We start from the raw sequence: 22,814 nt of genomic DNA on the forward strand, positions 1-22,814 counted from the left end.
AGGGCCTGAGCTCTGTCCCTGGCTTCTTCCCGCTCAAGGCTAGCACTCTGCCACTTGAGCCACAGCGCCGCTTCTGGCCGTTTTCTGTATATGTGGTGCTGGGGAATCGAACCTAGGGCCTCGTGTATCCGAGGCAGGCACTCTTGCCACTAGGCTATATCCCCAGCCCCCAGATTTCTCTTTTTTAAAGTAGAACAGACTTAAGGCCAGAAAGGGGATAAGATTTACTCACAAGGAGACATGGCTGGTATGGCAGACTTGGTTGGGACTGAGAAACCAAAGTTTCTGTCTTTACTTCAGGAAGAATATCTGAGGAGGGGCAGTGGTGAGATTTAATGCATGGGTAATGGTATCATTAAAACCATGTTTCCCCAAGCAAGATGAAAAATGCCTCTCTCTCTCTCTCTCTCTCTCTCTCTCTCTCTCTCTCTCTCTCAAATAAGGTGTCAGAACTAAGTAAGGTTCTTCACTACTCCTACTACCTCCCTTGGCTTTGAAGAGAAGAAAGGGGAAATTTGGAGGGAAGCTCAAGCTGATGATAGAAAAGACAAAGCAGTGTAGGAAAATCTCAACATTTCTTGCCGAGTCATTTGTTGAAAATGTTTTAGGAAGTATAAGCCCATCTTAAACTGGCAATGATACATCTGAAATAGATTATTTAAGTCAGGGAGGCAGTATTGCAAAGAAGAACATGGCTATCAACACTTGTTTGTCTGACTCAGAGGAATGAAACAGTGGATTCTGCCTTAGCAGACCACCCACCACTCAACAGGGGAAGGAAAATTCAAGCAGGGTGGTGGTGGGGAGAATGAAACAAACATGACAGATGATTTTTGCAATAGTCCACATGGCTGTGTTGGTTATTTTAAGAAATGTGGTATTTGAAAATATGAACTTGTAAAAGCTGAAGACTTCACAAAAATCCCCAGAGGACTTACTTAGATGACCATAGTCACTGCTGTCAACTGGCTAGATGGCTATACCAAATTTAATTTAAATATAATTGTCTGTTGAGACCCCTTTACTCTGTACTCTTTGGGCTTTGCTTCTCTCTGAGCATGCATACTGCTTTTTCTTTCTGTCTAGAGAGTCTTTCTTTTAGCTGTCCAAGTCTAGCTCATTAGTGGCCTCCTTGATGCCTCTGTGCTCCCTTCAAAAGGTGAGCATAGTCAACTCTGTATTCAGGATTCAACCAACCTTGAACTGGAAATCATTTTTGAAAATGGTATCTATTCTGAAACATGTACAGACATTTTCTTGTCATTATTTCCTAAACAATGCAATGGTTTGCTTATTTAAATGTTTGCATTGCTTTATATACCACGAGTCATCCTGTAGAGATGATTCAAGAATATACTGCTGTGTGAAGGACTTGAACATATGTAGACTTGGGTATCTGAGGGGGTCCTGAAACTCCCAACAGATTCTGGGGACCTACTACAGTTATTTTTCCTTTGGATTTCCACAGTGCTTTTCTTACAACACATTTTCTGTGCTGGAATAGGGTGATTTCTGTCCAGTCTTATCTGTACAAACTGAATTTTCTTTGTGCTATTCATGCATAGTGACTGGCCCATTGTTTTGTTTTGTTTTGTTTTGTTTTTGTTGCCAGTCCTGGGGCATGGACTCAGGGCCTGAGCACTGTCCCTGGCTTCTTTTTGCTCAAGGCTAGCACTCTACCTCTTGAGCCACAGTGCCATTTCCAGCTTTTTTTTTTTTCCTATATATGTGGTGCTGAGGAATTGAACCCAGGGCTTTATGTATATGAGGCGAGCACTTTACCACTAGGCCATATTCTCAGCTATGGCCCATTGTTTTGGACACTGTAGGTGCTCAGTAAATATTTGTTGAATGAATACCTGGAAAAGTGAATGAAGGGAATTTGTCCTGGGAACATACATTTTTGCATAGCAAGGTACATGGTTACACAGGCAACAATCACAAAAATTGTCCTAAGACAATTTATCTTGCTATGCAGCTGCCATTCTGGTCTCCATGATAAGTCACCACTATTCTAAGGCAAAAGCTTAAAGTGTAATAAAAATTTATCTAATTCACAATCAAGTAAAAATACTTTGGGCCCAGAGCCAAAGAATATTATTGGAGTGAACTTTTTTCAACACCCTAAATTTAACCAGCTGGAATTCTTTTTTTAAGTACCATCCTATTCAACCTTTTGAAATGAAGGATTTGCCTTTTAGTGGGAAATCTGCATTTCAACACAAGATGGAACACAATGTCTCTGGTTTAGTTATTCTTTAGAAAAGCAAGCTTTTCTTTTTTCTTTTTTTGAATTATATGCTTTGCTTATGTTAAAGACGCAGATTGCACAAAATTTTGTTTAGGCCTGACAGATTGGTGGCTTGTAATTTTTACATTTTTATAAATAAAGGGGCATGAAAGATGTCATTTATCCCACTTCCCTTATCAAGAGAAGGCCTAGAATGAGAAGTCTTAAAAGGTGAGCTTAGTATCCTGCTTGAATAATCTCAGCTCTGAGAGATGTGTGTGTGTGTGTGTGTGTGTGTGTGTGTGTGTGTGTGTGTGTGTGTGTGTAACTTAGAGGAGTGACTGAAGTAATTAAAGTCACTGGTGAACTACCAAGTAATATAATGAGCAAGTTTAAGCAAAGAAATTCTGGTGTCTAGAATCCTTGCTTGCTTCTCCTTTTGAAGAATATCCTTTTTCTTTTCTTTTGCATTACTGGGGATCAAATCCAGGGCTTTGTGCATGCAAGGCAAACTATCATGGAACTATATCCTCAGCTTTTTGTTTTCTGAGATGGGCTCTTGTTGTATAGCTCTAGCTGGCCTTGAACTTGAGATCCTTCCCATCCCTCCCTTCCTGAGTTCTGAGATTTCAGGTATATGCTACCATACAAGGCTCAAATACACTTTTTAAATAGCATTTCCATTTGACAAAACCTTAGATAGTTAGAAAAAAAGGAATAAAGAAAAAATATGGTCATGTAAATGCTCATTTGTAGAACAAAAGAGACTGTGATTTTGACGATTATTAGAAGGTTAATTAGGAATTCTATTCTCATTGACAAAGCTGGTGCATTTTCAGTCCAGATTGACACAACTCAAGACACAGGCATGGCGAATATTTGCTCTAGAATACTGTGAGATAATTCAGAAGCTCTCAGAGAAGTGCTGGTAGCCAAGGTAAACGCAGGGTCAAGGGCTCAAAGTGGCTGACCACAAAGGACATTTCAGAGGATTTACTTTCCAGTTAGATAGAGACGCTTCTGGACTAGACTAGATGCACTGTTGTTATTAGGGTGGCTTGAATCCAGTGATTGGATTCGGAGCTGGAATTGGTTCCTGTAGGGAACTTCACAGGTAGGAACCATTTTAAGTGTAGTCTAGAAGGTGACTGATTGGATGAGGAGGGTGGTGGTTTGAGGACTATGGAGTGGGAAGGGACTGTACACATTTGGCCTGTCACTAAAATACAGACTCTTCTTAGTCCTGGTGGTTTACCATCCACTCTGTTCTTTAAAGCCCCAAATGAGGACAAGGTTAAAGATTCACACAATAATCTGTCCTGTTTGTGGGCACAATAATCTAAACACATACACTGATACATGTATGTATGTGTATATTTAATCTATATAAGTAGATATATCTCTGTATATCACAGACTTACACCTAAATATTTTAGTGAACAATACATTACATATGCCTATGGAGAGGCCCAGTTTTTTTTTTTTTTGTCCATTTATTTTTGGTGGTATGGATCAAATCTGGGGTGTCAGAAATGCCAGGCATGTACTTTACCACTGAGCTACATCCTCAACCCATTGCTCTGAGCTTCGGAGCAATCATTAAGTATGTTGGCAACACTGCTCTGTGCCTCACTGTTTCGGCACACTTGGAGATAAGCAGTATAACTTGTTGCCTATTAGACACACATGTGGCTGTATTAAACCGCTAATGATTAGTTGCTGAAACAAATAGCAGGTTTAACTGTTAAGGAACCTTTGAGGTGTTCTTGTGGAAGCCAAAAACTTGATTTAATGACCTTAAATTCTGGGATATGCCACTGTGTCCAAAGTTTTGGTACCCAATGTTTATAGAAATGTAAAGTAACCAATGAATAACATGAGATCAAAACCCTTCCTGATTGGTTGCAGATTTTTCATGAGATCTGAAGAGTCACTCTTTTATTATGCAGCCATAAGGAAACTTTGCAAGTTAATAATGCTTTTCTAACACCCCCATATGGACTTAAGTCTAGAGAGATCTTTCTGAAACAGAGCAGGTGGAAGTACCTTCAGTTGGGGAAGCATAGGCATTTGAGAAAAGACTGATTCAAATTATGGCAACATGCTACCTTTGTGAGCTCAGTTTTTACTCTCTGTAGTGTGCTACAGCTGCAGACTTCAACCTTTTTAGCTTGTAGGGAAGCAGTGAGGGTATACTTACCTGACATTTGTTAGTTTGGATGTTGTCTCATGCTAAGAGGGCTCTCTGTTTGATCATGAGTCTGGGCCTGTTCCCTGTGTATCAGTGGTGGGCAGATGGAGGGTAGAATCTTGAACACGACAGGGTGGGAGCTGAGCCTTACTATCCCAATCCTAAAGGAAGTGCGTCCTTACAGTGGGATGGCAGCCTCATCACCCATGACTCTCTGCCCAGGGAACATAAAGTTTCCAGCTTTCTTAGCTACCCTTAGTTGATTGTGTATCACACCACCTAAAAGGCTTATTTGAGACCCACTATCTAAGGTAGGGCCTAATATTTTGTTTCCATCCAACGTCCAGGTGATGCTGTTCTGGGCCTGGGTCTACCTTTTGAGAATCACTTCTTTAAGAGTACCAACTAAGAAATACATAGCTGTATAGATCACCACTTCTCATCCAGCAATTGAACCTCTGTCTCTGTCTCTGCCCTTCCCTTCCTCCCTCCCTCTCATTCTGTGTCAATGCTGGGGCTTGGACTGTTAATGGAAGATAAGAGTCATGTAGACTTTCCTGCCAAGGCTGGCTTTGAACTGCCATCCTCAGATCCCAGTCTCCTCAGTAGCTAGGATTACAGAGTGAGCCACTAGCACCTGGCTCTGAGCCTCTCTCCTCAGAGAGAACAAAAACAATAGGAAGAAAAGCATCCCTTATCCAGAATCACTTTTTTTCTTCTCATCTCAGAAAGGCAGAGCTGCTCATCGAGTTTGATGCTCAGAAGCATTAATTATGATACTTTGCCTAAGCCTTGATGAAATAAATGAAGGCATCATAGCAAGAAGTTAAACCCTAGGGAGACTATTAACAATTTAGCATTTCTAGTTCTTGTGGGAATGTCAATTCTCCTTAGCAAGGAAAATATTAGGGATGAGTTTAGAGGAAGAAGTGACAGAATCAGTTGGGTTCCCAATTGGCAGGACTTTGACCCTTTTCCCAAGCTCTGTCACAAAGATCAAGTGCGCTGTTTTTCTGAAGCAATTGATAGCATTTCTCCTCAGCTCAGGAAGCAGAGATAAGGGACAAAATCATGAAGCAGAGGCCAGGAGATTCTGGATGCAGAGCTGGCACTGTTTTCCAGTTGTTGCATGGGAACTTTTCAAATCCTCTCTCCACACCTGGGAAGGACTAGACACTTCCCTAAGAAGGTGGTCTGCCCAGGAACTGGGTAGAAAGAGAACCTTCTTTATTAACTCCTCGGGCAATGAAGACCACAGAAGGGATAGCAGAAGGGAGGAGTCAGATGCCCCGTGGAAGAACATAGACTTAGAGTTGAGAGACTAACTCTGATCTTCCCTTTGTGCTTCATCATTTACTTGGCTGTGGACAAATCATTTCAAGGCCCCACTTTCCCTCTCCATAAAATGAAGATATAGACCTGATAATCCCTAAGGATTTTTACAACTCAAAAAACAAAACCCCAGGGTTGGGATGTAGCTCAGTGGCAAAGCACTTGCCTAGCAAATGCAACATCCTAGGTTCGATTCCCAGTACCAAAAAAGAAAAAGACAAAAAAACAACACCCCAAATAAACCATGATGCCAGGTATGCCAATGTTCTGGCCAATGAGACTTCACCATGGTCATGGATGTGGGCTGCTGCTCTAAGCTGTTTGTTTTGTGATAACAGATTAGTAAACCAGTTTACCAAAACGGGCATAATGCAAGTGGCTAAGCCAGAATCTGGCTAACAGTTCCCTCATTTCTGGCTGGAGTCCTCCTTTATTTCTGAAAGCATTCCAGGGTCTCTTCTCAGAGTAAATGGCCAGGAGTTTGAAATTAGACTCCCACCATGCAAGGGTCTAGGGGCCTTGTTACTTTTGTGTGTGTTTGGGGGGTGGGGGGGCGGTGTCACAGGAATACCTGGGCTATGTGGCTTCCCTAAGAGAAGAATTTCAGTCTGGGTAACAAATAAACTTGCTGAGAAAGGAGCAGATATAGAAGTAGACTTTCAGATTTCTCCTTAAAAACTAGGATTAAACCTACAGTTGATTTTTGTCCCCAACCCTGAATTCATTTGACATAAACAATCAAAGGTAGACATATTTATTTTTTGAGGCCAGTCTTCTTATTTTTGTTGGTTCATTCAGTGGTTTTATTTTGCTCTGGGGTCAAAGAGAAGGAAATGCCTCCATAACTGGAACTGGTCTCAGGCTGGGTTATATCTCCTTTCCCCCCCTTTCTTGCTTCTCCAAACCACTAGAACACATGGGATATTTTCTACTCCATCTGTCCTCCATTCCATCTCAGGGATGATGTCTCCCTGGTTAGTTAGCTGATGGTGAATTTGGAAAAGCAAGACACATACCACAGAAACCAAACAATTCTCCAGTTACACAAACCAAATTTCCTTTCTTGCAAAAATCCCAGTGCTAGAAGTGATTGAGTAACTGACTGCTGGATTTATTTATTGAGAAAAGTCAGGTCTACTGCTCCAGGTGAGCAGTAGAATGAGGGAAATGGGCCCTGTTTCTGGGTGCTGCTGTTGTCAATTAAGGTATGATCCTTCATGCTCAAGGGTAGGACTTAGCCAAAGTTACTTTAATTCCAGAAGTCTAATCTTTAACGCTTTGTATTTTAAAAAGGCATTCTTATACTGGGTATCCATTGATAGATTTTTTTTTTTTTTGGTCAGTTGTGGGGCTTGAACTTAGGGCCTGGACGCTTTCCCTGAGCTCTTTTGCTCAAGGATAGCGCTCTATCATTTTGAGCTGTAACACCACTTTTGGTTTTCTGGTGGTTAATTGGAGATAAAAGTTTCTTGGACTTCCCTGACCCAGCTGGCTTTGAACCACGATCCCCAAATCTCAGCTTCCTGAGTAGCTAAGATTACAGGCATGAGCCACTGACAACCGGCCATTGATAGAATTCTTGTGTGTGGCTTTGAGGTTTCCCTAATATTTGATGGTCTTGTAGAGAAAGATGTAGGATGGAGAAGGCAGAGCTAGACTGTTCCATAAAAAAATGGTTTATACATCCATTTATTTTCTAATAATCTGTTTTCTTTCTTCTTTTTTTAAAATGTTTTTCCTTGGCTTGAGCTTGCGTATATATGTATATATGTACACACGCATATATGTGTATATATACTTATGAATACATATTTACACACATATATGTACTTATACATATATATATACACACACACACACACACATATATATATACTTATAAACCAACCTTGCAGGTAATCCCAGTTTTTCAATCTACTCATAATATTACTAATTTCCTTCTTGATATTTTTACATCTCCATAATAAGACAACAATAAAGTAACACCAGATTAATAGAAAAAATCACCACCCCCTACCCCTATACCTGAAACAAACCCCTTCCTTTTTGTCCAAAAAGACAAAAATTAAAAACAAAACAAAAACTGTGGGAAACAACTTACCACTGTTCTTTTGTTTCAGGCCTTGGGCCTGTTAACTATCTGCAAGGCTGTTGTGATGATGTTCATCTATTTTAATGGAATTGAAATGTGATGTCCTGTGGTTTACGATGCACATTGTTTATGGCTGTAGTACTTGATTTTGGGTTTCTTTCACAGATAAACTTCTGCACTGGAGGGGCCTGTCTTCCCCTCGTTCTGCACACGGAGCTCTAATCCCCACGCCTGGGATGAGTGCAGAATACGCCCCGCAGGGTATTTGTAAGTTGAACATTCTTTCTTCTACAAATGTCCATGTGTGTAGAGATGAGAGTTTCTGGAAATTAACTTTTTAACTACAGAAGGGAGTTACTTCAGAATACATTGACACTACATCTGTATTATTCCATTGTTCTCTTGGCACCCAATTCCCAGCCCCATTTAGCCCCGCTACCCTCTTTTCTTTCCTCATTGGAGGCCTGGAGTAGATGACACCTCATCCCTGAGGGTGTCCTTAAGATTTTGTCTGGCTCCATGGCAGGTAGCTGGATATACTAGTACAGGCTGGCACTTTTTGGTACTGGTAGTAGGGCTTGAACTCAGGACCTGGGCTCTGTCCCTTAGCTTTTTCAGTCAAGGCTGGCTCCCTACCATTTGACTCATAGATTCACTTCCAGTTTTTTTGGTAGTAATTAGAAGAAAGAGTCTCATGGACTTTGCAGCTCTGGCTAGCTTTGAAACCATTATCTTCAGATCTCAGCCTCCTGATTAGCTAGGATGACAGACATGAGCCACTGGTGTCCAGCAATGACATACATCTTTAGCAGAGGCCAAAATTACAAGAAGTCAGTTTGATAGTTACTCTGGAGTTATTCTAATGCATGTTATGTATGCATTCACATGTGTATATTTACATATACACATGGAAAATTACGTGTGTGCATATATATGCATATATACACCCATACACACAGTCTCTGCTTGTTTTTCTTCTAGTTTTAGGGGAAAATGCACAGCATCATAGTTAAAGAAAGTGTAATGATCCCACTCCTACACCATTATCTATTTACTTATCCAAGTCATCTTCTATCAAGGGAGATCTTTTTATGAAATTTAGATTTGTTTATAAGAATATTTTCTGAAAGATATTGTTTTAGAAAGTGTTGCAGTTGGTTTTTCTCTGTAGTAATACATGGTATGAATCACACATAGCTAATATGTTGGAGGGAGGGACTGATTCTACCTCAAACACACAAAAAAGCAGGTTCAAGATAAAAGGATGTATGACATCTAGTTTTGATTTTGGTAGTAATGGGAAGGGAAAGAGTAATAGAGAGAAGAGTTATGCTATATATGGGAGGGAAAGTAGCCTTACTCATATTATGGACTGTTGTTTTCTGGGTAGGAGGTGTACCCTGAGACCAAATTCAAAACCAGTTGTTTATTTTTTTTAACTCCTAGGTAATCTTAGGTAACAAAGAGTTATTGTAGGAGTTTCACAAGCCTTTGGGTCCTGAGGGCTGGGTGGTGCAGGGGTTAAAGCACCTCATCTGCCCCCCTCCTCCCATTTGGGCCTGAGCCTAGGTTAGGTCACAGACTGCAGAGTTTAGGGAGTTGGCCTCACAGACTGGTCCCTACATGCTGTTTGGGTGGGGGAGTACTCTCCTCGTTTTGTTGGGGGTGCCTGGGGCCCCGCACTTGGCTGTGGGAAATGATCAGCTACACTTGAAGGGAAGGGAGATGAGGGAGTGAGGCATTGGAGAGGAGGGTGGAGTTGAAGAGCCCAGGCCTATGCATCAGGCAAACAGTTTTGCCCTTCCACTTTGGCTTGGTTTTCCTGAGGACAGGGAGTTGGATAGGATGGCTGGGGAAGTGAGAACCTGATAGAGAACCCCTATTCTTTCCCCACTATCCACATAGTACATCATTTGCTGGTGCCCAGGCTGGCAAGACTAGTTTAGGAGTGACCAGAGGAAGGTATGTGGAAATGGGCTGTAGGGTTCCAAGCTCTAGGGCAAAGCCAATTCTCTCCCCCCTCCTCCCCCACCCAATTCCCTTCAGCTGAACTGACCAGCTGCTTTTGTCTTTCAGAACCCTTAGCTTAGTGAACCCCTGGGTTGTGAAACTGGGAACAATAACTAAAATTTCCTCCCTTCCCCTCCTACCCTCTCTCACTAGAGCCTGGGGTGAGTCCTGCCTGGGACCTTCTCTCTGAGCATTGTTGGGCATGTAATGTGGTTAGTCATTATCCTCTGTAGTTAATCAGGCCTGGTAGTAATGAAAACTCGTGTGTGTGTGTGTGTGTGTGTGTGTGTGTGTGTGTGTGTGTGTGTGTGTGTGTGTGTGTTAGGCCTAATAGTTTATACAGAGTTTTTATATGCATGTGTCACCTGACCCTCACAATTCTTTGAAGGTGCTGTTTTTATGCTTATTTTACAGGTAGGAATCCTAAGGCTTAGGGAAATTAAATGACAATCTCAGAGTCACAAGCTAGTAAATTACAGAGCTGGGTTTTCCAGCCTCAGACCCCATTGGTCTTCCAAATTGGGAGATTTTAGTCACACTTTTTTACATGGGTGACACACTAAGAATGGAAGTCATTCTTTCTCATAAAATAAAATAAAATAAGATAAAGCCCAGTAAGATGGGCAGCAACTGCTTTTAACTTTTCTAGTGCTCCAAGTTCCTTATGCTTGAGGCCCAGGTCTCAGTTTATTGCTTTAAATCAGAACATCCTGGTGAATGCCCAATGAGGCTCTCAAATTGAGAAGTTGATTTTTATCAGAGTAAATGAAGAATATTATTATATTTTACATGTCAATAAATCAATGTAGCCCTAATTTTGCCACCCAGGAAATCAATTCTGGTCTTTCTAAACTATCCAAGATGTTATGAACAAAGTAATTTCACCAATTATGGCAAGTAACACATTTATTGATGAGTGCAGTTTAGGAATTTCCAATCTGTGAGCACTGTAATATAATATGGCACACCGGCATGAGCCAAGTGAAATACAGATTATATGGTGAAATTGTAATGCATCATTTGCTATTAGTGGACTGGTAATAATTACCAGTTTCAAAGCAGCTCTTTCCATGTAATCTTTAGTCTCAATTGTAACAGCCCTTCTCATTGACATTATGATTACACTAGCTGCCCTCCTGATCTAGAATATTTAGTTGACGGGAATACTAAAATGCGATAGTGAGAACTGTATGTTGTGTGCTCATTATAAGATAAAATGCCATTTTCCCTGACCTGATGTATGAAGGGGGACAGATACCATCAGAGTGTTAACATACTGTAGCATAATCACATAACTGGCTCTGAAAAAAAATTTTTTTAGGAAACTTGGGCAAGCAAAATAAAAGGGACTTATCTTGTTTAAGATTTGTGGAAAGGATGCAAATGGGATTCTTTGCAGTGCCGTGTGCCACAGATTTTGGCATTTATCACTGGCCATATCATGGTATAGGAGAAGCCAGAGTTGCTAATTATGGGTACAGTCTTAGGTTTCCAGAAAATATTATAAGGGTAAAATATGATTTTAAGGCATTTGGAATGATGAAAGTGTTAAGGATTTGCCTCAGCTGACAAATCTCCTTTTTTATTTATCCAATTCTGATTGTCAGGTTAAATATATGGTAATCACCCAGAGTCCTAGGAAGGCAAAGGAAAAAAGCCACAAAGGGTCATGACATGGAAGAAGCTAGATTTTTTTTTCCCCTGCCTATTTGGGACCCAAGTTATTGTTCAACAACAACAAAATTATGAAAATACTCTCATTGAAGCTTTTTATTTCCCTTTGACGATGAGGAGAGGCAAACAAAAATAGGCAGATTATATCTGCCTATCTGTGATGGTAATATCAGTGTTTTCTTTCAAAACCTTTCTGCCTTTTCATTCCCCTCCCACCCTCCTTTTCCACATTAGACAAATGTTTCAAACCTAATTTTGGTATCTTACCATCTAATCGTGTTAAAGAGATTTACCCAGGAGTGGGGTATATTGAGTGAGATTATGAATGCATTGTAAAGTAAATTACAAGGTCAGGACAGGAGTCCATAATTTAGACTAGTGCTGCAGTGAGGCTGGCTTGTTTTGGATACAACTGTGAAGGGCTTCAGAGAAGCACCTGCCCGCTTCTCTTTCTGACTTGCTCAATGGAGGAATCATACAATTGGTACATTCCACATTCCCACTCTTTAGCTCCCTGGTGAATTTTGCCATTTTAAAGCAGTTACTGACAAAGCTAGCTGGGGGCTTGAGAAACACTGCTATCCCCTCTTAAAAGAGGAAGAAAGTAAAAAAAAAAAAGGAAGAAAGTTTATTTCTCAGTCGCATGTTAAAGTTGTTGTTGGAGGGACATTATATTTTCTTCTCATCCCTGTCCCTAGGCAACTATTCCTTACTATGCCTTGTACCCTTTTAAAGGCTTTGAGTTGACTAGTAAACTGTTGGTTAGTGACTTCATATAGATGGAGTAAATATATAGTATATAAAACACATATGTATTTTAATTTAGAGATCTTCAAAAATGAATGATTTTGTAAAGTCAAGCTGGCCCCCTCTTTGCCAACGTGGCATTTTACCACTCTTGGGTTCTTTTCATCAAGAGAGAAATAATGTGACTTAAGCAGGGCCCCTCTCCAGACGGCTTGGCTACTGGCCAAAGAGTTGACTAGCTGAACTGTATCTTTCTGTTTCTTTCTCAACTGGAGCCGAGTCTCAGCCGAGGGCGCAGGATGTTGTATAATTTGGTTCACGTTGTTAGCCTCTCAAAATAATGAGGAGGAGGCTAGGGTAGCATTGCTCAGCCTGCTGCCTGTCATGGTGCTTGCTGGCTGCCCTAACTATTCTTGCAGCCGGAAGACTGTGTCTGCTGAAGTTGGCACCACCCACTCCCAACTAACTTCTCTAGGCTTGTGTTTGTTGCACTGTTCTGCAGGATTTTGTACTGCCTTTTGGTTAACTCTGAATTAAATTTTCCTTTTGAGATTTTTTTTTCACAAGTCATGTCCTTGTAGGTTGTTATGGACCCCAGATGTAGAACTCACTCATATGGTGGGATATGGGAATTTTGCTAGTCTTTCCACTGAAGTATGTTTTAGGTCCCTTCTCATTTTAATGATATCAACTACTTGTGTATTTCAGGCTAAGCCTCTGTAGATCCATGGAGGATTGTTGTTGAGTTGATCTCTTTGTTTTTAATTTTGGTGAATCTGTGGAATGATTGTCTAGCTAGAAAGTTCACTTACTACCTCAAGAAGAATAGAATAGGTTGATAGGATTTAGGAAGCGAGTTTCCCTGTCCCAAGTCCCTTAGTGAACAGATCAGGAGACAGAGGCATGCAGAGATGAAGTGGCTTGTCCCAAACCACAGCGATGAGATGAAAAAGTTCAGAAGGCTTAAGTCCTAGGTGTCAGGCTTCTCTCTCTTCCTGGGGCTTGAAATGGCCAGGATGTTTTTGGGTTGGGCTTGGCTATAGAATCCTCAGACTAATTTGACACATATTCCTTGGGTAGCAATCACCGTATGTGCCAGGCACCATTTAGGCATGGGGTGGTAGCTATGTGAGAAGTTGATGGCTGGGGGGAGCAGGGAAGGGTTAGCTAGAAATTGACCATGAATAAGCAATTGCAGATGTCCACCAGGGTGATTAAACATTGATGTTGGTGTTGTATTATTTTGCAGGTAAGGATGAGCCCAGCAGCTACACATGTACAACTTGCAAACAGCCATTTACCAGTGCATGGTTTCTCTTGCAACACGCACAGAACACTCATGGATTAAGAATCTACTTAGAAAGCGAACACGGAAGTCCCCTGACCCCGCGGGTTGGTATCCCTTCAGGACTAGGTGCAGAATGTCCTTCCCAGCCACCTCTCCATGGGATTCATATTGCAGACAATAACCCCTTTAACCTGCTAAGAATACCAGGATCAGTATCGAGAGAGGCTTCCGGCCTGGCCGAAGGGCGCTTTCCACCCACTCCCCCCCTGTTTAGTCCACCACCGAGACATCACTTGGACCCCCACCGCATAGAGCGCCTGGGGGCGGAAGAGATGGCCCTGGCCACCCATCACCCGAGTGCCTTTGACAGGGTGCTGCGGTTGAATCCAATGGCTATGGAGCCTCCCGCCATGGATTTCTCTAGGAGACTTAGAGAGCTGGCAGGGAACACGTCTAGCCCACCGCTGTCCCCAGGCCGGCCCAGCCCTATGCAAAGGTTACTGCAACCATTCCAGCCAGGTAGCAAGCCGCCCTTCCTGGCGACGCCCCCCCTCCCTCCTCTGCAGTCTGCCCCTCCTCCCTCCCAGCCCCCGGTCAAGTCCAAGTCCTGTGAGTTCTGCGGCAAGACGTTCAAATTTCAGAGCAACTTGGTGGTGCACCGGCGCAGCCACACGGGCGAGAAGCCCTACAAGTGCAACCTGTGCGACCACGCGTGCACACAGGCCAGCAAGCTGAAGCGCCACATGAAGACGCACATGCACAAGTCGTCCCCCATGACGGTCAAGTCTGACGATGGCCTCTCCACCGCCAGCTCCCCGGAACCTGGCACCAGCGACCTGGTGGGCAGCGCTAGCAGCGCGCTCAAGTCCGTGGTGGCCAAGTTCAAGAGTGAGAACGACCCCAATCTGATCCCGGAGAACGGGGACGAGGAGGAAGAGGAGGATGACGAGGAAGAGGAAGAAGAGGAGGAAGAGGAGGAGGAGGAGCTGACGGAGAGCGAGAGGGTGGACTACGGTTTCGGGCTGAGCCTGGAGGCGGCGCGCCACCACGAGAACAGCTCGCGGGGCGCCGTGGTGGGCGTGGTGGGCGACGAGGGCCGCGCCCTGCCCGACGTCATGCAGGGCATGGTGCTCAGCTCCATGCAGCACTTCAGCGAGGCCTTCCACCAGGTCCTGGGCGAGAAGCATAAGCGCGGCCACCTGGCCGAGGCCGAGAGCCACAGGGACACTTGCGACGAAGACTCGGTGGCCGGCGAGTCGGACCGCATAGACGATGGCACTGTTAACGGCCGTGGCTGCTCCCCGGGCGAGTCGGCCTCGGGGGGCCTGTCCAAAAAGCTGCTGCTGGGCAGCCCCAGCTCGCTGAGCCCCTTCTCCAAGCGCATCAAGCTGGAGAAGGAGTTCGATCTGCCCCCCGCCGCGATGCCCAACACGGAGAACGTGTACTCCCAGTGGCTCGCGGGCTATGCGGCCTCCAGGCAGCTCAAGGATCCCTTCCTTAGCTTCGGAGACTCCAGACAATCGCCTTTTGCCTCCTCGTCAGAGCATTCCTCGGAGAATGGGAGCTTGCGCTTCTCCACGCCGCCCGGGGAGCTGGACGGAGGGATCTCGGGGCGCAGCGGCACGGGAAGTGGAGGGAGCACGCCCCATATTAGTGGTCCGGGCCCGGGCAGGCCCAGCTCAAAAGAGGGCAGACGCAGCGACACTTGTGAGTACTGTGGGAAAGTCTTCAAGAACTGTAGCAATCTCACTGTCCACAGGAGAAGCCACACGGGCGAAAGGCCTTATAAATGCGAGCTGTGCAACTATGCCTGTGCCCAGAGTAGCAAACTCACCAGGCACATGAAAACGCATGGCCAGGTGGGGAAGGACGTTTACAAATGTGAAATTTGTAAGATGCCTTTTAGCGTGTACAGTACCCTGGAGAAACACATGAAAAAATGGCACAGTGATCGAGTGTTGAATAATGATATAAAAACTGAATAGAGGTATATTAATCCTCCCCTTGGCCCCACCTGAAAAGCCTCCTTTTCACCCCTCCTTCCCCATAAGTCCTCCAGCCCCACTCCCTGTAGGATTTTTTTCTAGTCCCATGTGATTTAAACAAACAAACAAACAAACAACAAACAGAAGGAAAGCTAAGAATATGAGAGTGCTTGTCACCAGCACACCTGTTTTTTTTTTTTTTTCCTTTTTCTTTCCCCCCCACCCTTTATGTTCTCACCGTTTGAATGCATGATCTGTATGGGGCAATACTATTGCATTTTACGCAAACTTTGAGCCTTTCTCTTGTGCAATAATTTACATGTTGTGTATGTTTTTTTTTAAGCTTAGACAGCATGTATGGTATGTTATGGCTATTTTAAATTGTCCCTAATTCATTGCTGAGCGAACATGTTGCTGTTTCCAGTTCCGTTCTGAGAGAGAGAGAGAGTGAGAGAGAGAGAGAAAGAGAGAGAGAGACCATGCTGCATACATTCTGTAATACATATCATGTACAGTTTTATTTTATAATGCGAGGAGGAAAAACAGTCTTTGGATTAATCCTCTATAGACAGAATAGATAGCACTGAAAAAGAATGCAACTCTATGAGCTAAATGTCTGTCTCTAAAGGGTTAAATGTATCAATTGGAAAGGGAAGAAAAAGGCCTTGAGACATATTAGCAGAAAAAAATAATGGAGCAAGTTTATTCTATCATTTGGTTTTAAAATATGAGTGCCTTGGATCTATTAAAACCACACCGATGGTTCTTTCTACTTGTTATAAATTTGTAGCTGAATTCAGCATTGGGTGAGGTAATAAACCATAGGACCTAGCATATAATAATTCTATAACATACTTCTCACAACAATGGCTACCTAAAAATATGACCTATTAAGTCCTAGTTAATCATCATTTTCCCTTTAGTTAAACTTTGTGAACAAAAACTGATTATACCAGTATAAAAGCTACTTTGCTCCGGGTGAGAGCTTAAAAGAAATGGGCTGTTTTGCCCAAAGTTTTATTTTTTTTTGAATGATGATTAAATTGAATGTGTAATGTGCAAAAGCCCTGGAATATGATGAAATACATTAGTAGGGAGTTAATTTTATGAAGATATTTGTTTTAAGTAATATCTTTTAAATATTTTGGCACTAAAAGAAATAGATCCAGATTCACTTGGTTGTCAAAAAGACAATCAAATGATAAACTTAAGACCTTGTAAGGTTTGACAGAAGGAAACAAAAATAAAAGTGATTTCTTAGCACAAGGTGGTACTCTTGGCCATTTTAAAGCTAGAAGAGGTGTATAAGCTAATACTGATACAATGATGATTAACTATGAATTCTTAAGACTTGCATTTAAATGTGACATTCTTTAAGAAAAAGAGAGAAAGAGTAGCATTATATATGTCTGTGTTTTCTAAAAGTTGTACTTCATTTCTTTTCCATACACTGTGTGCTATTTGTGTTAACATGGAAGAAGATTCATTGTTTTGATTTTATTTTAATTTTAATTTTTAATTTTTTTTAATGAAGCTAGCATCTGCCCCAGTTGGTGTTCAAATAGCACTTGACTCTGCCTGTGATTCCTGTATCTTTTCTCTAATCAGAGATACAGAGGTTGAGTATAAAATAACCTTGCTCAGATAGGACAATGAAGTGCACTGTACAATTTTCCCAGTTTACAGGTCTATACTTAAGGGAAAAGTTGCAAGAATGCTGGAAAAAATTGAACACAATCTCATTGATGAGCATAAAAAATAATTTACGAAAACGCTGCCAGCCATTTACTTGACTAATGAGCTTACTTACTTGGATGCAACATTGCAAAGCGCTATGAATGGAAACAGAATACACTTAACATAGAAATGAATGATTGCTTTCACTTCTACAGTGCAAGGAATTTTTTTGTACAAAACTTTTTTTAAGTATAAATGTTAAGAAATTTTTTTTTAAAAAACACTTCATTATGTTTAGGGGGGAAACTATATCTTAGGGTTCCATTGTCTTGGTGGTGTTACAAGACTTGTTATCCATTTAAAAATGGTAGTGGAAATTCTATGCCTTGGATTAGACACCGCTTTTCAGGTTGTAAAAAACAAAATAAACATACACCGGGGAAAGGTTTAAGATTATATAGTACTTAAATATAGGAAAATGCACACTCATGTTGATTCCTATGCTAAAACACATTTATGGTCTTTTTTCTGTATTTCTAGAATGGTATTTGAATTAAATGTTCATCTAGTGTTAGGCACTATAGTATTTATATTGAAGCTTGTATTTTTAACTGTTGCTTGTTCTCTTAAAAGGTATCAATGTACCTTTTTTTTTGGTAGTGGAAAAAAAAAGACAGGCTGCCACAGTATATTTTTTTAATTTGGCAGGATAATATAGTGCAAATTATTTGTATGCTTAAAAAAAAGAGAGAAACAAAAATGTGTGACATTGTACAGATGAGAAGCCATATAATGGCAGTTCGGGGGAGCCTGCTAGAGTGTCACACGGATGGCTGTCATAGAGTTGTACATATCCTTTTTGTTCCTTTTTCCTGCTGCCATACTGTATGCAGTACTGCAAGCTAATAACGTTGGTTTGTTCTGTAGTGTGCTTCTTGTCCCTTTTCCTTCTATCCCCCCTACATTCCAGCATCTTACCTTCAAATGCAGTAAAAGAAAGAAAGAAAAAAAACAAGAAAAAAAAAAACCAATGTTTTGCAGTTTTTTTCATTGCCAAAAACTAAATGGTGCTTTATATTTAGATTGGAAAGAATTTCATATGCAAAGCATATTAAAGAGAAAAGCCCGCTTTAGTCAATACTTTTTTGTAAATGGCAATGCAGAATATTTTGTTATTGGCCTTTTCTATTCCTGTAATGAAAGCTGTTTGTCGTAACTTGAAATTTTATCTTTTACTATGGGAGTCACTATTTATTATTGCTTAGGTTGCCCTGTTCAAAACAGAGGCACTTAATTTGATCTTTTATTTTTCTTTGTTTTTATTATTTTTTTATTTGGATGACCAAAGGTCATTACAACCTGGCTTTTTATTGTATTTGTTTCTGGTCTTTGTTAAGTTCTATTGGAAAAACCACTGTCTGTGTTTTTTTGGCAGTTGTCTGCATTAACCTGTTCATACACCCATTTTGTCCCTTTATTGAAAAAAATAAAAAAAATTAAAGTACACAACATAAGCTTCCTGTGTCCTCATTTGACACACTCTGTAAATTACTTCCAAGAAAGTAGCAGGTTTTAATAGGCCAGGCAGACTTTTTCAGAGTGATTTATACGGGTATTTTGATGTGTGTATTATACCCTAAAGGAACATAAAGTACTTACTATATTAAAATAGGCATACCTCAAACCACGGAACTAGTTTGTAGTCTTTACAGTTCTAAAATAATTTTCATCTGATATTCAAAACTTTCACTTCATCTCGTAGCAAAAATCCATTCAGATATAAGTGAAAAACTTGCTGGTGATAGCATCTTAAACTTTTATTTCCTTTAGAATTTTTTGCTGTTCTTATTGTCTAAAAGTTCTTTTCAGGTCTCCCATCATTAGCCTATCTTAGCATGTAATGTAAAAGTATTTTTTTAAGAGAAAATCAGCTCTTTAGTTTCTACACTGAAGCTTTTCTTCAAAACTACCACATCTCTCACCTCTAAAAATCCAGATTTAACAAAGGCATCTGATTAAAAACAAAGAAAGAAAGAAAAAAAAACAGCAGAAAAAAGAGGGATGGATAAAAGAGATAAAGAAACAAAATCAACCAATGATCCAAAACACAGAAAGTAGCAACCAGGGATACCCAGACCTAGCCATGTCTCTGGAATCTGGAACGGACTCCCTGAGATGCATCATGGTTTGCCTGTGGAAATTCTCTGGATGTAGATACTACAGATTGTTTTTATAGTGTCTACTTGACAGGAAATGAGTCTGAGATACCCTTCAATTATCTTTTGACCAATCAAGAGATTTTATGAAATGCCTTTGAAATGCAACTTAGTAGGTCTATTTTATAAAGCCCTCCTTAGTACTCTGTGTTGTCAGTTTTACAAATTCTGCATGTTACAGCATCAATTTGCTTTATTACAACACATGCCTCTGTGAAAATGTCTCCCTGTGCCCAGTGTAGATGAATGGATCCGACATTGTTCTTAGTTTTGTAAAAAACCGAAACAAAAACTGTTCATTGTCTTCTTGTAATAGCATTTTTGTTGCTCAATTCTTAGGCTCTAGTGCCTGTAAGGTGGCCTTTTCATGTAATGCTTTTTATTAGATGCAAGAAGAGTTTCATCTTTTCCAAGTATAGAGAAAGTAGGTGTTTTTCTTTTCTTTTTTTTTTAATTTAAAACTAAGTTGAGTAGGGAACAGAGGAATTCACTAGGAGAGGAATTTTGAGAGCATTGCGTAGGAGCTGAGATGGGCATGGTGAACTTAAGGTTTGTTACTGAATGGAGAAAAGATAAGTGTGTTTTAGATTAGGTTACTTCAAGCCTGAATCCAAAATACTGTTTGATGGATACCAGTGTTACCCGGGGCCATGCTGGTCTTAGATATGGTGACTTGTGCTACACTATGTGAAATGTCTAGTATTCTGCATGTCCCTATTGCTCATTTATTAGGAGCTCTGATTATAGTTGTGTAGGTTTTATACACAGTATTCATTTTAATTTCTCAGTATATGATGCTCTTAGTGTAATTAGGTTTTGCATCCTGTCAGATGGAATTAATGGGGATATATGTTCAGATTTCTTAAATCAAATGGGGAATGGGGAGGGGTGCAACCATCTGGTGATAAATCATAGATTATGTTTGATTTACATGGCCCAAAGTTAAATAAATTTATCGGGTGACAGGTTCTTTAGGTTACTTTGTCTCCTGACTTATTGAAGCCTGCTGGTAAAATATCTCTGAGCTGAGTGAACAGTGGAAGCACAAAAACTTAGCTCACCATAATATGACTTATGCGTGACATTGTATATCCTGAACCCTAAAGTTTAATCTTAGTATAAAATAATATGGAAATGTTTCCCATAGTAAGATGATTCCCGATACACTTTTAAGTAAGAAAATGACTAAAAACAACATCTCTCCAAATTTTTCAGCCAAGTTTTATTAACAGTCTAGAGTGTTCTCTATGTACTTGAAGTTACTGATGCTTAAGAGATTCACTTTTATCTTCATTTTGAGCACTTAATAAACATGAATACAGCAAATACTGTTTCTCATAGATTTTAACCCAGAAACTCTCCCAGCAAATATCTCCTGCCTCCTTCTGGAGCCATTTGTTAACTCTTGTTGTTTAGGGGCCACAGAAGGAGTGAAACAAGCATGTTTTAAAGTTTGCTAAGAAGTGGGGTGAATGTGGTTCTTCCAGTGTACCAGCCGTGGCAGGAATTGTGAAGTAGCTGAGAGTTTTTCCCAGGACATTCTGCAGATAGAACTGTTTGTTTAAATACCATTTTTGTATATACAATAAGTCCATATGCTTGAAGAGAGCATTTGAAAGGAAGGGACGAATTAGGAGGGGCGAATTAGTAGACTTTCAACTGGAGAAATCAGGAAATGAAGTGGTTTATTCACAGACACTGAACGTTTGCAGAAAGGTACTGGAATTATTTGGGGCCATACTGAAAAGGAGCTGGGAAGCTGCAGGGTCGATCTCTAGCTTTAAACACTTCACTTACATAGTGAGGGAGGAAACAGAATAACTCCCCCCCCCCCACACACACACTTGTTGATGATGGTTGTTTGTTCTTCACTAAGAATGGTACCCAATGGTCCCTGTGTCTAGTTCAACAATGTATCCTTTCCATTCAGTTTTCAAAGACAACATCCTTAAAAAACACAAAGTGTGGGGATTTTGCTGATGAGAGGATGGGGTGGGCAGTGTTCTTTCAACCTGCTTGGGAATACTGTTTTTGAAAAAATTTCTTTTTCAGAGGCATGTGCCACTTAGCAAATTTTCCTGTTTCTCCTGAGGCCTGGGGGCCTTCCCAGTGGAGAATAAATGAAGCCATTTTTGAAGAGATGGACACTAGAACACAGACACATTTACTCCAGGGTGGCTACAGCTACAAAACGTAGACATGGGTGGTTGGCTGCGCACTGCTCTTGCTGGCCCCTCATTCCCCCTTTAGCCATGCTGTTCCATTTACTGCAGCACAAGGCCAGGGGATCAGAGGGACAGGCCTGGCGCTCTCTCTCTCTCTCTCTCTCTCTCTCTCTCTCTCTCTCTCTCTCTCTCTCTCTCTCTCTCTCTCTCTCTCTCTCTCTCTCTCTCTCTCTCTCTCTCTCTCTCTCTCTCTCTCTCTCTCTCTCTCTCTCTCTCTTTTTCCCAGTGTCATTGCTGGTGATCATGGGATCCAGTTAATTCCTCCCAAGTGGGAAATGAGACCAATACAGGTCATGAGAATCACTGAACTTAAGAACTTAAACTTGGCCAAACACAATGATTGGTTCAAATACTGTTTTTCCTTTCTATAATGTGGCAAAACTGTGTAAAGGAATCATATCTATCAGGTCTTTCACAGAGACAGCAGAAAAGGCAAATTAAATAACTTCCCTAAAGGTTTTTCTTAAAGCAGGGGCCCCCAGACTCCTAGGGGGCTGTGCTCTCAAATAATCACAAATGTGGAACATGTTCATGCTATACTTTGTTCCGGCTTTAAATATCCATAGTGATTCAGACAAAGGGGTTGGGTGGTGGTTGTTGGTGATGGGGTTATCAGTTGAAGGGACCTTAAGACAGTTAGAGCTGGACTGGGAATGCGATTTCCCAGAACCCACCTGGACACAGCAGGCCCCTCCGCCCAGGTCACTGCTCAAGGAGGTGGGGGGTGGGGGCGAGAATTCATGAGCACAGCTGAGCTCCAGACCCCAGGCCTCCTGCCCCATGGAGTCAGGGGAGAGGAGGCCCCAGGCCCTTGCTTTGGGTCGCCATGGCAACAAGGCCTGGAATGCTACTGTGTAGCCCTCCTCAACACATCTGACTCACAGTTCTGCTGCTGCAAGTCACTGTCCACCCAGGGCAAAGGAGGAACCCAGAGGAAAATAACCTCCCTTTTTCCTTCGCCATTGCCTTTCCCCCTGACAGACAAAAAAGAAAGAAAAGAAAAGGAAAAAAACCCCACAAAAAACAACAACAAACAAATCCTGCATGTTTGAAAGAAACTACAGGCAGTTTGGGTGCAATTTGAGAGCAACTACTTTGGGTTCTGATTTTCTCTTCTGAGATTTGTTCGCCTTTTGTAAATTGTTGG

The 22,814-nt window shown here is 41.5% G+C and overlaps 1 protein-coding gene across 9 annotated transcripts in view; it reads left to right on the forward strand.

Annotated features, from left to right (window-relative positions):
* Nucleotides 1–22,814, forward strand: part of Bcl11a (BAF chromatin remodeling complex subunit BCL11A) — a 118,949-nt gene that overhangs the window by 76,059 nt on the left and 20,076 nt on the right. For 3 of the 9 annotated variants that reach the window (XR_007211890.1, XR_007211891.1, XR_007211893.1), the window contains 2 exons: nt 8,011–8,112; nt 13,526–16,771. Coding sequence is in view for 5 of the 9 variants with exons in the window: in XM_048352872.1 (XP_048208829.1) it covers nt 8,011–8,112; nt 13,526–15,549 (2,126 nt within the window). In the remaining 4 variants the exon portion in view is untranslated. Of the gene's footprint in view, nt 1–3,959; nt 3,966–8,010; nt 8,113–13,525; nt 18,230–22,814 lie in introns of those variants that run through there. The other 6 variants (XM_048352874.1, XM_048352875.1, XR_007211892.1 and 3 more) reach the window with 5 other exon arrangements.

The sequence above is a fragment of the Perognathus longimembris genome, chromosome 8 (genome assembly GCF_023159225.1).
Source record: "Perognathus longimembris pacificus isolate PPM17 chromosome 8, ASM2315922v1, whole genome shotgun sequence".
NCBI lineage: Eukaryota > Metazoa > Chordata > Mammalia > Rodentia > Heteromyidae > Perognathus > Perognathus longimembris.